General features: G+C 46.9%; 1 protein-coding gene across 1 annotated transcript in view; it reads left to right on the top strand.

Moving 5' to 3' along the window:
- MGMT (O-6-methylguanine-DNA methyltransferase) overlaps window positions 1-12,208 on the top strand; it is a 140,134-nt gene extending 127,926 nt beyond the window's left edge. The window contains exons 5-6 of the mRNA XM_059477480.1: window positions 4,514-4,653; window positions 11,016-12,208. Of these exons, the coding sequence (XP_059333463.1) occupies window positions 4,514-4,653; window positions 11,016-11,159 (284 nt within the window). The 3' untranslated portion in view covers window positions 11,160-12,208. The remainder of the gene's footprint in view (window positions 1-4,513; window positions 4,654-11,015) is intronic.
- The last annotated feature ends 1,212 nt before the right edge of the window (window positions 12,209-13,420 follow it).

Below are 13,420 nucleotides of genomic sequence, written 5' to 3'. Positions count from 1 at the left end.
GAAATTTGGGTTTGGAAGTTTGGGGTTTGGAAGTTTGAGGTTGGAAGTGGGAACCTGGGGAGTTCCAAGGGCCACTGCTGAGCTTCCAACTGCTCATTTCCACCAGCTCTAAAATTCCACCTGCTCCTGCAAGTTTAGTGAACTGCTCTCGAGGTATTGTGTGAAAAATGGGTCAGAATATCAGTTACTGCTGGAGTTAAACACCCCCTGACTTGCGGGGAGTTTAACTGCAGAAATACTGCTGGATGAGCTCCAGGGAGAGTTCCTTGCTTCTAAGGATAGAATTTGGCCCCACAACCCCCTCAGAAATCTGAAGGGAGCCGTGTGTAAAACTGTGTTAAAGCAGGGATCGGGAACAGCTCCCATTAATTGGGTTTTAATGCACTCAGTGTGAGCCAGCCTGGATGTTCAAGGTGTTAAAAGGAAGCATTTTGGTCCGTTTTTCACTGAAGTGGTGCAGACAGACAGCAAGTTTCTACATTATAGTCATGTTTCTGTTTCATTATGTCACGTTTTGCAAGCATGCATGCACAGGCAATACCTAAAATCTTAATAAAAGTGCCTGGTATTTGAGATATTTGATGGAGTCACAGTCTGGTTTGGGCTGGAAAGGACTTCAAAGCCCACCCAGTGCCACCCCTGTCATTGCAGGGACATCTTCCACAGTCCCAGGCTGCTCCAAGCCCTGCCCTACCTTGCCTTGGGCACTGCCAGGGATGCAGGGGTATAAAAAGAGAAGAACATTTGAATTAAATTATTAAATTATATCTTCACGTATCACTGGGTCAGTCTGTGGTAGGGTGACAGGTTTAACATGGCTTTAATAATAAGGAAATCTCAAAATTGCTAAAATTCTACTCTCTTGCTTGGCTTAATGGTTTACACCATTTGTTGTTTCTGCAGTGTGAGTGTGAACCTGCTCTTCCCATATCCAAGAGCCAGGTTGAGTTCTGTGGCTCAGGTGGGAACTGCTGCTGCAGTGGGAGCTGCTGTTTTCCAAACAGATTTGGGTATTTTTCAACTGTTGTGCTTGAATGTTTTGGGTTTTTTTGTTTTGGTTTTTTTTTTTTTTTTTTTGCTAATAGTAATAACAGTGAGAACCAATGAGTGCAAAAAAAACAACAAGAAAAGTTGTCTGTGCAGTACCCCAGGCAGGCTGTGAAAAAGCTGCCGAGGAGGAGCAAGTGTTTATAACTGTTCTTTGCATTTGCAAAACTCTGGGGGAAAAACAAACAAACAAAAAGAAAGGCAGGGGGAAAAAATAACGACAAAAATAAACCAACACGACAAACGAAAACTAACATTCCCAACAAACAAAAACTAACATTCCCAGCAATCAGGGTTGAGGGGAAGGAAATACCAGTCTGTCTTTAATTCCTCCTAATCAAAGAGATTAAAAAGGGTGGAAAATCAGGCTGTGGGGTATAGAGGGGACAGGAAGGGGCTGGCACTGGTCCCTCTGCTCTTCTCTCTGAATCCTGAGGGACTGAGATCCCACCAACCCAAAAATCCTTGTTAGAGATTACATACAAACATATATGTATAGATAAATAATATAGAATAGATATTATTTAGTGGAAGGTGTACCTGCCCATGGCAAGGGGGTGGTATAAAATGATTTTTAAGGTCCCTTCCAGCCCAGACCATTCCATAATTCCATGATTATTAGTTAGAAGTTTATGGTTTTACTTCTTTGGACTAATTCCCACCTTCAGTTACACTGTTAAAAGTTATGATACAGCTGGTGTTCAAGTAAAATTGATTTTCTCTCCATTATCCCCATGGATTTCACATGTTTGTATGGAGGATTAAGGCCCAGTGGGCTGGTGGAAAGGACCTCTGAGCATCTGGGCATTAACAACAGGTTCAGGGTAATTTATCTGGAAATATCCTTCCCTGTGAGAGTGGGGAGGGGATGGGATGGGGCTGAGTTTTATCTTCCTTGTTCTTCACTGAGGTCCCAGTCCTTCTGTGTCGTCCTCACACAGGATCACCACTAATGTCAATTCTTCACTTCTTTTTCTTCTGCCAGGATTGGGATTAAATGTGTGAGAGGGTATTTCTTGTTGGGACTTAGATGTTTACCAGTTCTTATCCATGCCGCAGTCTCACAACCCCTGAGTTCTGCAGCACTTCAATAACAAACTAAAAATGGAGCCCTGTGTCTCTCTCTACAAGGCCTTTGAAGGACCAACTGTCCAATTAAGAAATTAAGAAATGACTCCTGAATTAATTTTACTTTAAACTTAATAACCAACTGCCTGTGATCTGCAATGTGAACTTCTTTATCCAATTTCACAAAACCACCCAAACCCATGGAGAAGAAGGTGAAGAAGAAGGACTGGCCTCCACCCTAAGACCTCCATCTTGCTTTATGTATATTATTATATTCTGAACCCTTAAACTCCTAAAATGAGTGCAGGTTGTGCTCCCAGGCACTCACACGTGCAGACAGTTCAATAACAGGATCTGGCACTGCCTCTTTGGAGCTGCTTACACTAATTAATGCCTTTGCTCCCCGCAGGATGAAACGGAGTTTTCAGATACGTTTCCAAAACGATGTGCGTGATCGCTAAATATTTCACATTCTTCTGAACCCTCCACGAGTGCTTTGTGTGGGAGCAGAGGTTGCTCCCATGGGAAATGCCTGGTGGCCCCGGCAGGGGGATATCTGATCTGTGTCCCTGTGCCAGCCTGGCCTCGGGAATTTGGGCATCCCTTGGGGCTCTGCAGCTGCCCCATCCTCCCCCAGCTGCTCCCTGTCCAGCTGCACTCTGCTCCGTTTTCTCCCTGGTTCCAACAGGTTCCCAAAAGTTTCAGGCCCACCCCGCCCCAACCTGCAAAAACTGAGGGTAAAAAAGGGATTTTCTGGTCATTTAGAAGATGCCATGGGGCAGTGACTCCCCAAGACCCCTGAGCAGGGGGGTTAAAGCTAATCCTGCCGGATGAAACAGGTTAAGAAAATAATAAGGACCAGTTTGATTTGGAATAAACCCTTCTGAAGGAATCGCAGTAAACAAAACCTGTTTGCCTAAGGAAACCCTGGTAGCAATCAGCCAGTAACACAACTGCTTGTGCTAATGAACCCAAAGCTGTTAATGTGGTTTCTTCAGTTAAATTGATTCATGAATTTTGAAGAGAACATTATCTAATGAATTTTCTTTGAATAGAAAGCAATTAAAAGGACAAATCAGTCTGATTAACCCCAAAGTCACCCTACTGCCACAAATGGTGTACAGTTTGAAATTATATCATAAAAAACTAGAGCAGATTTGCTATCTCTTTGCCCTCTACTAATCCATGTAAATTAATGAACAACAAAGTTAATTTCTTTGATGACCCTTTTCTCGTATCACCTGGATTATGCTGATGTTTAATTTGCTTAATGTTATAATAAAGACTAAACAGATTTTTTCAATGAAGTGATTATCATTCCCTTCAGTTAAGAAGTGATTTTTATTATTTAACACACACATAACGCCGTATGGGTTTCCTTTAAGAACAAAATCACATTTCTTTACCTTCCTACAGAAGGTAATCAATGTCTTTTTTGACAACTAAAGAAAGAAAATGTTTTTAATCAGTTTCTTTCTTTGCCAGAGCAGGAGGTTGAGGCTCTCAGCTGGGGGAAGGGGTCTCTTCTCCCTTTTTTTCCCATTTTTCAGTCACCAGCTCACTCCTCTCTGTAAATTATCCAAGAGTGAGATCCTCAGAGCTTTTCCAAGTGCTTTGAAGGAGGCAGAGGTGTTCAGCCCAGCTCAAATCCAAACAGGACCATCCCTTTTCCTTCCTTGAAGCAACCCTGGGCTGGGTGACACCCTGAGATGCCAAAGAAAGCCTCTCCTAATGCATTTGCTTATTCATTATTCCAGCAATTGGAACACTTAAAGCAATTTGCTGCCAAATTAAAATTAAAATAATGGCCGATATATTATATATTTTTTTTCCCCCCCTGCATCATTAAGGATGTGCAGGACATTCAAGGTCACAGCCAGTCCTTACACTTGGCAGTGTGTGCAGTGCTGAGCAGTAGCTCGGGGGTCCCCACTATGAAATGCAGTCAGCCAGGATAATTCGGAGTTTGCTGGCTCTAGGGCGTCCCTGGCACGTCCCAGCTGAAGTTGGAAATTAGCTGGAGATGCCAGGCCTTTGTCAGAGAGGTACAGCCACTTATTCCTTCCCTTTTAATTTGACTCTATGCTAATTTATACTCCGCCAATTTAATGGGAAAAGCCACATTGTACCAGCTAACAGGATAATTGTACTCGAAGCAAATTAAAAATATAGGCAAATCAAAGCCTTAAATCCTTTTTTTTATAGTGATCAGCTACTGCAAGCACTGTCTGCAATAATCATGTATTTAACTGTAGTCATACAGGGCACAAAACAGGACGGTGCACGGGGCTGTTGCAGTTTAAATTACGAAATTGCCATTGAGGCTTTGTGTTGAGTTTTTTGACTGTTCCATCCCCATTTCTGCAGCCCCCCAGTGCTCTCTCCCTCTGCCTTGCAGATTCCTTCACCAGGCAGGTGCTGTGGACGCTGCTGAACGATGTCAAGTTTGGGGAGGCGGTTTCCTACAAGCAGCTGGCGGATCTTGCTGGCAACGGGCGGGCAGCGCGCGCCGTGGGGGCAGCCATGAGGAGCAACCCGGTGAGTGCAGGGCACAGCTGCTGGGACAGGCTGCCTTTGGAGGGCTCTGAGGGGTTAAATTCATCTGCTCCGAAAACTGGGCTGCCGTGAGGAGTAAGGCCAGTAGGTGTTGTTAATCGGCAATAATGCACAGCCCAGGTTAGCGTGATTTACGCCCTACCGTTTATGGGGTGGGGTTGGGTTGGGTTGGGTTGGGTTGGGTTGGGAGGAGTAACACTTCTGTTACTCATCAGCCTCTGCACAGTTTGTTGTTCTCAAACTTCTTAGTGTATTCTTAGGTTGAGGAAGTCTTTTCTTCCACATGGGCTTAAGTTGGCAGAGTATGAGTGCTTTTGCTTGTGTTAAAGCCATCCACTCTGGCATAAATACAATTCTGGAAACAAGGCCAGGAGCACCCTGGGACAATGGAAGGTATCCCTGCCCATGGCAGGGGTGGAATGGGATCAGTTTAAGGTCCCTTCCAACCCAAACCAGTCTGGGATTCTGGAGGTGAGTTGCCTGAATTTGAACCAGCTGGAGGGAGCAGCACTCCTGGTTCAGCCTGTGGATTTGGGAAAAAAAATGTTCTTATGCTAAATGATCTGTGTCTGTTTTTCCTTTTCTTTGTCTGGGTTTAGCTTTTCAGTGTGTTTATGCCCCTGAGTCCCTGGGTGGGTGTGTGCAGCTGCTGTGGTGCTCAGTGGGTGCTGTATGGGATGGATCAGCCCCACCCTGGCTCAGAGGGTTTGGATGTGCCTGCACTGTTTGAGGAGCAGTTCAGTCCCTAAACCCACACAGCCACAGAACCCCAGAACAATTTGGGTTGGAAGGGGCCTCAGAGCCCATCCCACTCCACAATTCCCCACGGGCAGCACCCAGCCAGGGACACCCACACAGCTGCATGTGGGGTTAAGCTTTGAGCCCACCCTGTTTGCAGCATCCATCACCTGTCCCTGTGAAGCAGCTCCTATGAGCAGTGTTTTGTCAATAGCCTGCATTGTACTTGACAATACAAACTATTTTAATATGATGGAATGCTTTCCAATATAATCTGGTGTACATTAAGATAAGGCAATCCAATGCAAACCTGCAGGAAACAGTTCTCAAAGAATAACAATCCAGTGTTGTGCAAAAGGAGATGTAATTGCCATCGCCTAGAAATGTACCCAGCTTTGCCCTCAGGCTGCAGTGGAGCAGCAGCATCCAAAGTAGCAGTAACAGCAGGTTGTGGTGTGAAAATTCCTGCTTTTTCCCCTGTGAGGAAGGATGAAAATAGTTCTGAAAATATACAGCAAAGCTCCTTCAATTTTTTTTTAAATGGGGTCCTAGTTATTATTGCCATTTCCCAGCCCATACCGTGGCTGCAGTAGTTTCTGTCCCCAGCAGAAAATTTTTAAGCTGTGGTTATAGATAATAATGTATAGCTGTAGGGAAAAAGAGCTGTATTAATATAATACCACCTCAATATTTCATCATAGAAAGCTGATGATTAAAAAAAAAAAAAAAATCAGTGCTGTAATGAGAGTCCTGCCCATCGCAAACCACAATTTTGCCACTGCTCATCTCCTGGAGGTAATCTGAAATTCCATCCCTATTCCACATGCAAACACACACACACACACATCATCCTTTTGCACCTGAGTGTGAGCAACTGCTCAGTGCTCCTGATATTTCCCCCAGAAATGTCTCCTGGTCCTTCGCCTGTGAGCCATCGTGTGCAGGCTGGCTGTGTGCAGTACACAGGGATTTTATGCATGAGGTGAGAGATAAAGATAAAATGTGGCACTGCAAAAAAAAACCCTCACCTTTGTTATTTCTGTGTATAAAGCCGTCAGCTCTTGCGAAAACGGATTTTCTGACCCAATTTGCAACTCCACCTTGCAGCCTCGTAGAAATCTGATTAAAGAAAATACTGAGAGGACCAGTGGGATAAAACATGAGAGGTCAGAAATTGCTCAAGAGCTACCCAGGGTCTGAACCCTCATTCAAACCCCACACTCATTCCTGGAAGTGCTCAAGGCTTGGATGGGGCTTGGAGCAACCTGGTGTGGTGGAGGATGGATTTGTGATAACCCTGATTGAGTGAGGGTGGCACTACCAGGAAAAAGGGCCCTTTGAAATAACCCTGAGCTGGCATCACATTGTCCCTCAAACACTTGGGTGAAATCACAAAGTCACCTTCCTCCACCAGACACCAGCACATTTCTCCCTGCTATGAATCAAAGCTTGGCCTTTAATTTGGGTAGAGTGCATTCCACAGGTTTCCCCTTGCAGCTGGGATGCTCCACACAATTCCTGGGCTGACCCTCAGCCTCGCAAGGAGGTGGAAGAGGTGCCAGCAGCAGCAGCAGCTGCCTCAGTTCCTGGCCAGGACAGGGTGGGGATGGCTCACCTTTCTCAGGAGAGGCTTCCCAGAGTTTGCTGTGGTTCACACTGATTGCGAGGTCTGTGCTCCTCGAAGGGAACCCATAAAGTTCAATTAAAAATCTCATTAGACTGGTAGAGGAGGATCAAAAAGAAATCACAGAAGCTCATGGGAAATGGAGAACGTTGGGATGATTAGTCCAAGGCCATCCTAAATGAGTGTTGTGTGCCTTAAATAAGACATCCTCAGAGGTCTGATCACAGCACTCAGAGCTGTCTGCACTGGGTTTGTGCCCTCTGCAGCTGTGCTGGTCCTTGGGCTCACCCCAGCCAGGGGCACAGCCTGATCCTGGTACCAGTCTGTCCTAAATCGAGGATATTGCACCAATCCATGCTGAATCATGGATGTAACATTGAGCTACAGCATGGACACTCAACCAAAATGTTTGGAACACTGAGGGAGCAGTTGTGCGTTGGTGAGAAAATTGTGGTGGGTGGATCTGAAACACCATGGACACATCAAAGAACCTGTGTGTTCAGCCACTGAACCAGGGGACGTCCTGGGCTGGAAGGGACCCACAGGATCATCCAGTCCATCCCCTGTCCCTGCACAGACACCCCAAATCCCACCTGAGCATCCCTGGCAGTGATGTCCCAATGCTCCTGGAGCTCTGGCAGCCTCGGGGCTGTGCCCATTCCCTGGGCAGTGCCAGCACCCTCTGGGGTTGAGCCTTTCCCTACTATCTCCATTCCCAAAACCTTTGCTTCCTTTGGTGGCCAGCGATAACCTGAGACCCACGCTGGGTCACACCATGGGATTTGTTTCTGCTGGAGAAGAGGTGGAGAAAAAGCAGGGGGTGGAACTGGGTGATCTTTAAGATCCCTGCCAGCCCGAGCCAGTCTGGCGTTCTGTGACATGAGCAAGCCACGGGTCTGTTTTTTGCTGAGTGTGTCTCAGTGTGATCCCTCCGCTGTTTCCATTTTGTCCTGGCTGAGCCAGGCACATCAGCAGCTCTCCAGCCACACCGTGGGACCTTCCCCTCCTCTCAAACTGAGCGCTGGGAACATCCAGAGCACCAAAATTCCCTAAAAGCAGCTCAGAGTGATCCATCCTGTGGGCAGGGAGCTTTTCCCCCACCTTTTTTCCCTAAACAAACCCGTTCTGGAGGAGTTGGTTTATTCACAGATCGCCAGGAGCGCTAATGACCGGCCCAGCCTTGTTCTGCCACTCACCCAGATGGCTGTTGATAAAGATTTAGCATCATGTTCCGAGTGTCAGGGCTGTCAGTAGTGCTGAACCATTTGACCAGAAGAAAAAACGCACAGGGAGCTATTGATTACAGCTTCTCAGTGTCACTTGTTCACCAGGATTTAGGTATTGATGAGGCTGCAAGTGAAAACAAGCTCTTTCCCTTGTGGGCCTCTACCCAGAAGAACAAAAGCGAAGTTGGAGAAAATATTCAGCTGGTGCCCGAATCAGAGGGACTCCGGCATCGATCCGAGGGCTCCTTCATATTATTTTTTTGTTGGAGACAAATCTCTGGGTTTGGAAGTTTTGTAGCGTTTGAGGTAGGGGCTGTGCATGTGATGGATTCGTGGGGGAGAGGAATTAGATTTCGCAGCATGAAGATTTCAGCGGTGCTATAATATTATGAGCTGCTTGGTTATTGATAAAAATTACATTAAATGTAGCTGAGGCATTAAAGCTCCAGACTAGGGTAGTTCTCCCTCTAAAATGTCCTTAGGGCCCTAATAAATTTTAGCAGGTTTAATTATTTTAGTAGGCTGAACGTTGTCACCACAATTAAGCCAAACTGAAGCAATATTCAATATTTTTAAATTACAGCGCTGGTATGGTCTTTGCACCACTCCTACATCCAGAGCTGTGCAGGGTGACAGACGGGTGCTTGTGTTGGGACAATCTCAGCGTGGAATTCTTTGTTTTGGCCATGGAAAAAGTGGCATTAATTTCATACCCCCTCTGTGTGCTGGGTGGTCACAGCTCAGCCCCACTTCCCTGTGCTGTGGGCAGGTCCTGCTCCCACCCAGGGATCATCCAAGACCCCACATCTGAAAATAAAGTCCTTTTTTTTGCTTTTTCTCCACCAAGATTTATAGCCTTGCCACAAAACTCTGCTGCTTTACTGTGTGTGTTTTTAAAGAATTGCAAATGAACCTCAGAGATGTTTTACAGTGTATTATTATGGCTTTGTCACTCAAGCCAAGCCTCCTGCAGTAACTGCGGGGAGTGTAAAGGCAGAGAAACCCCAAACCAGAAAAACACTTGCAAAAAAAATCCCAATTTCTTTGAAGAAGTCATAAACCTGCAGTGGGATGGCTTGGCATGGAGCAAAGCTTTTATTGGTACTCACTGGAGCTGTCACAGATGGATTAATCACTTGTGGCATTGCCACATCCAAATAAAGCAGATATTGGAAGCAGTTTTTTATTTAAACACTGATCAACAATTAGCACCTGTGTGTATTCTCATTTAATGTGGGCTGAGATTAAGATTTTATATTTCAGACATTGAAATTAGTTAAGTAAACTGAAAGAACACCCCCAAAAAAATCCCTCTCAATTTATGGTCTGGCCTGTTCAGCTACTTTGGGGTTTGTGTATCCCAGGCTCAAATACACCACAGTGCTTGAACTGTGTGATTAAATGGGATTAAAATAAGTGAGGGTAAAGTGTGCAATTTGTCTGCGTGTCTACACAGAAATAAATTACAATTTTTGACTGGAGATCCCCAGATTTGTGAGAACTGCCCTTGTGGGTGAGTGATGCTGTCCCAGCCCCACCGTTGAAATGCCATTACTATGCAGTTACCAAAACACACCCGTGATTAGAGATGATGGATGGCAGTTTTTATGGTGTGTACTTCAGCTATGATAATCACCTGTAATAAAAAATAAAAAAAAAAAAAACACATTTATGTTCTCCTCTGCATTATCAGTCCATTATGTAACTTCTGGCATTGATTTTGCAGAATCTGTGTCGTGTGGTTATAAATGATAGGGAGTAGAAGGCAGAGAGGGAAAAAAAAAAAGAATTCTTAAAATTGGTTAGGTTGGAATCAAACTTCTCCTTTTGGAGGTTTTAAAAATTCACAGCCCATTTTGGATTGACTGGCTGCTAAATAATAAATAGTGCCTTGGTCTTCCAGAGAATTTCTCCAGGGTGCACATGGAGGTGCTGCAGCCCAGAGAGGATCTGCTGGGGAGCTCAGGCACTGGGATCTCTTCTCAATAATCTGGTTTTTCCCAGAAATCTTCTAGTCCTGGGATGATCTTGGTATTCCAGAGTGGGTTGAGTGGGAATGGACCTTAAAATTCATCCCATCCCACCCCAGCCATGGCAGGGACACCTCCCACTGTCCCAGGTGCTCCAGCCCCAGTGTCCAGCCTGGCCTTGGGCACTGCCAGGGATCCAGGGGCAGCCACAGCTGCTCTGGGCACCTGTGCCAGGGCTGCCCACCCTGCCAGGGAACAATTCCATCCCAGTGTTCAATTTAAAGAGTTCTCCGTGTGCATTTTGGGTCTGTGAGGCTTCGTTCCCCACCCTGGGCACGGAGGGCTCAGCTGGCGCGGGGCAGCAGGACCTGGTGCTGCAGGGAACATTTTATATATGGGATTTGATATCTCAGGTTTATCCTTTTAAAGACTTTGCATCACTTTTTATGTATTAAAATTCCTGTCCATGGCTGTTTTTTCCTGAGAACTGGGGTGGCCTCCAGGGGTGCTGAAGGACTCTGTTTGTGCTCTGATGTGGGAGCTCCATGTCCCTGCCAGCCCAGTGCCACACAGCTGTTGGCTTTTACAGTGCTGGATTTCCACTCTCATGGAATCACAGCATCATTCAGGCTGGAGAGCACCAAGCCCATGGAGCCCAGCCTGTGGCAGATCCCCATAATCATCCCCACAATCGTCCCCATAATCACTGAGCGACGCGTCCCGTTTTTCCTGGCTCCCCTCGGCCTCACCCTTTGCTCCTTTTGGGGTTTTTGGGGTGTTTTGCAGATCCCCATCATCATCCCGTGCCACAGGGTGATCCGCAGCAGCGGGGACAGCGGCGGCTACGGCGGGGGCCAGCTGATGAAGGAGTGGCTGCTGTGCCACGAGAGGCTGCAGAAGGAGAAGCTGGCGCAGGGAGGGGGCTGCTAACCAGCCCCGGCACACGGCCACGGCTCCTCGGCCTGAAACGAGCCCTCTCTCTCTCACAGCACCCAGCAGAATTCAGGAAAATGGTAAATATTTGAGTGACACATAAATATAATGCAACATCCAAAGTGAAATGTGTGGTGGCACCACTATATTAAAAAAGCGGGATGCGTCCTGGGGGAGGCAGCTCGGCTGCCCTTTCTTGTTTTTACATTTTACAGCAGAATGACTACAGCGATCCGGGCCTGTTGTGCATGGATTTTGTTCCCATTTCCAGCCCTGTTTTGTTCTATTTTTAATGTCCATTAAAGCAGGGATAAGGGAGTGGGAGGGACGTGGCCAGTGTGAGGTGGAGGCTTCCCCCTGAGGAAGTGTCTGGCTCACGGCGAGTGGCCCAGCCTGGCACAGGGTCCCTGCCCAGCTCCCCCTCCCCACTTTGGGGCATAAAATGGTTTTTTACCTGAGCAGGAGTTACAGGAGCACAGTGAGATCCGTGCAGAAGCAGGCAGCTGTTGAATTCCTTGCTCCTGCATTTTCATTTTGGACTGGAAGATGGGAATAATTATTTTTTTTTGCGTAGAGCAGGCAAAGAGATTCTGCTGACAAATTATATGTTTTGGATAAGCAGCCTGATTAGCCAAATTTGGCAAAATACTGAAAAGCTCATCATAGTTGCTTCCTTATCAGCAGCACATTCCTTTATCATTCGAGTTTTCCTTCAGATTTCCATGTGTCTCTGTTTTCCAAAGCTTTATTTCCCGTAGCCTCTCCGTTGGAAGGATTCAAGGGACATTAAAGTTAAATTTTGAGGTGGTTTTAGCAGGGTTCTCTGCGAGTACGAGCCACAAGAAGCTGAAATTTCCAGTATGGGAATCGTAAATTGTAAGATGGAAATACTGATTTTTTTATGTGTTTTATCATATTTTCATGGATGTCTCTTTAGAAAGGCCATTGCTGCCCCCCAAAAATTATTGTGTGGCAGTGCTTTAGTTAATCCAGGATTATTGATACCTCGGAATTACTTCAATAAAAAAACTGCTTTGCATGTGCAAGTGTCTTTGGGTCTGTTTATAAATAAAACACAGGGTGTGATATATGGGGAAAATAAACTATACCCCACTGTACAATATAAAGCTGTATTTTTATCAAGGGTTTCTCGTGGCGATATAAAGCACAGAAGCAAAGCTCAAGTGGTTTGTACGTGTCACCAGAACCCCGAGATAAAAATACGGCCTTATAATATGTACAGTTTGGGTGTATTTTATTATTTCTTTATATCCCTAATGCATGCTGCCACCGAAAGCAGGCAGCAGCAAATGTCAACTTTAACCTTTCCCACATTTGCATCCCTCAATGGGTTTTTATTTTCAGGTGTTTGGGCTTTTTCAGGGATGTGACTTTGTTTTCGTGGGGATGGGGAGTGCTGGGATTGGGGCAGGTGATGCCTTTCCCAGGGAAACAGCCAATTTTGGGAGAGAAATCCTGTTCTGGGTCGGGGATTCAGGGTGGGCAGGGATGGGGCAAGGAGGGGATGGGCAGGGACAGGCACGGGGGGACAGAACAGGGCTGGACGGGGCAGGGACAGGACAGGGACAAGAAGGGACAGACAGAAAAAGGGACAGGATCAGTCAGAGATGGACAGGACAAGTGGAGGTGGATGGGGTGGGCAGGGACAGTCAGGGATGGACAGGGGACAGGGACGGGGACAGGGACAGGGACGGGGATGGGGACGGGGACAGGGACGGGGACAGGGACGGGGACGGGGACAGGGAAAGGAGGGGATGGGTAAGGCAGGGATGGGCAGGAACAGGCACGCGGGACAGGACAGGGACAAGAAGGGATGGACAGGGAAAGGGGCTTGGACAGTGTCAGTCAGGGATGGAGAGGGACAGGTGGAGGGGGACAGGGAGGGATGGACAGGGGGACAAGGACAGGGACAGTCAGGAACAAGGATAAGGACAGGGACAGGAACAGGGACAGGGCTAAGGACAGGGACAGGGAGGGATGGATAGGGGGACAAGGACAGGGACAGACAGGGACATGGCTAAAGGCACGGACAGGGATAGGGAGGGCACAGGGACATTCAGAGACGTGGACATGGACAGGAACGGGGATAGGGGGAGGGACAGGAACAAGGACAAGGACAGGACTAGGAACAGGGACAGGGCTAAGGACAGCGACAGGAACAAGGACAAGGACAGGGACATGGACAGGGAGGGATGGACAGGGGGACAGGGACAGGGACATTCAGGGCCAGGCGGTGC

This window comes from Ammospiza nelsoni, chromosome 8, assembly GCF_027579445.1.
Source record: "Ammospiza nelsoni isolate bAmmNel1 chromosome 8, bAmmNel1.pri, whole genome shotgun sequence".
Classification (NCBI taxonomy): domain Eukaryota; kingdom Metazoa; phylum Chordata; class Aves; order Passeriformes; family Passerellidae; genus Ammospiza; species Ammospiza nelsoni.
Note: the sequence above shows the minus strand (reverse complement) of the source record. Positions and strands in the feature narration are given on the sequence as shown.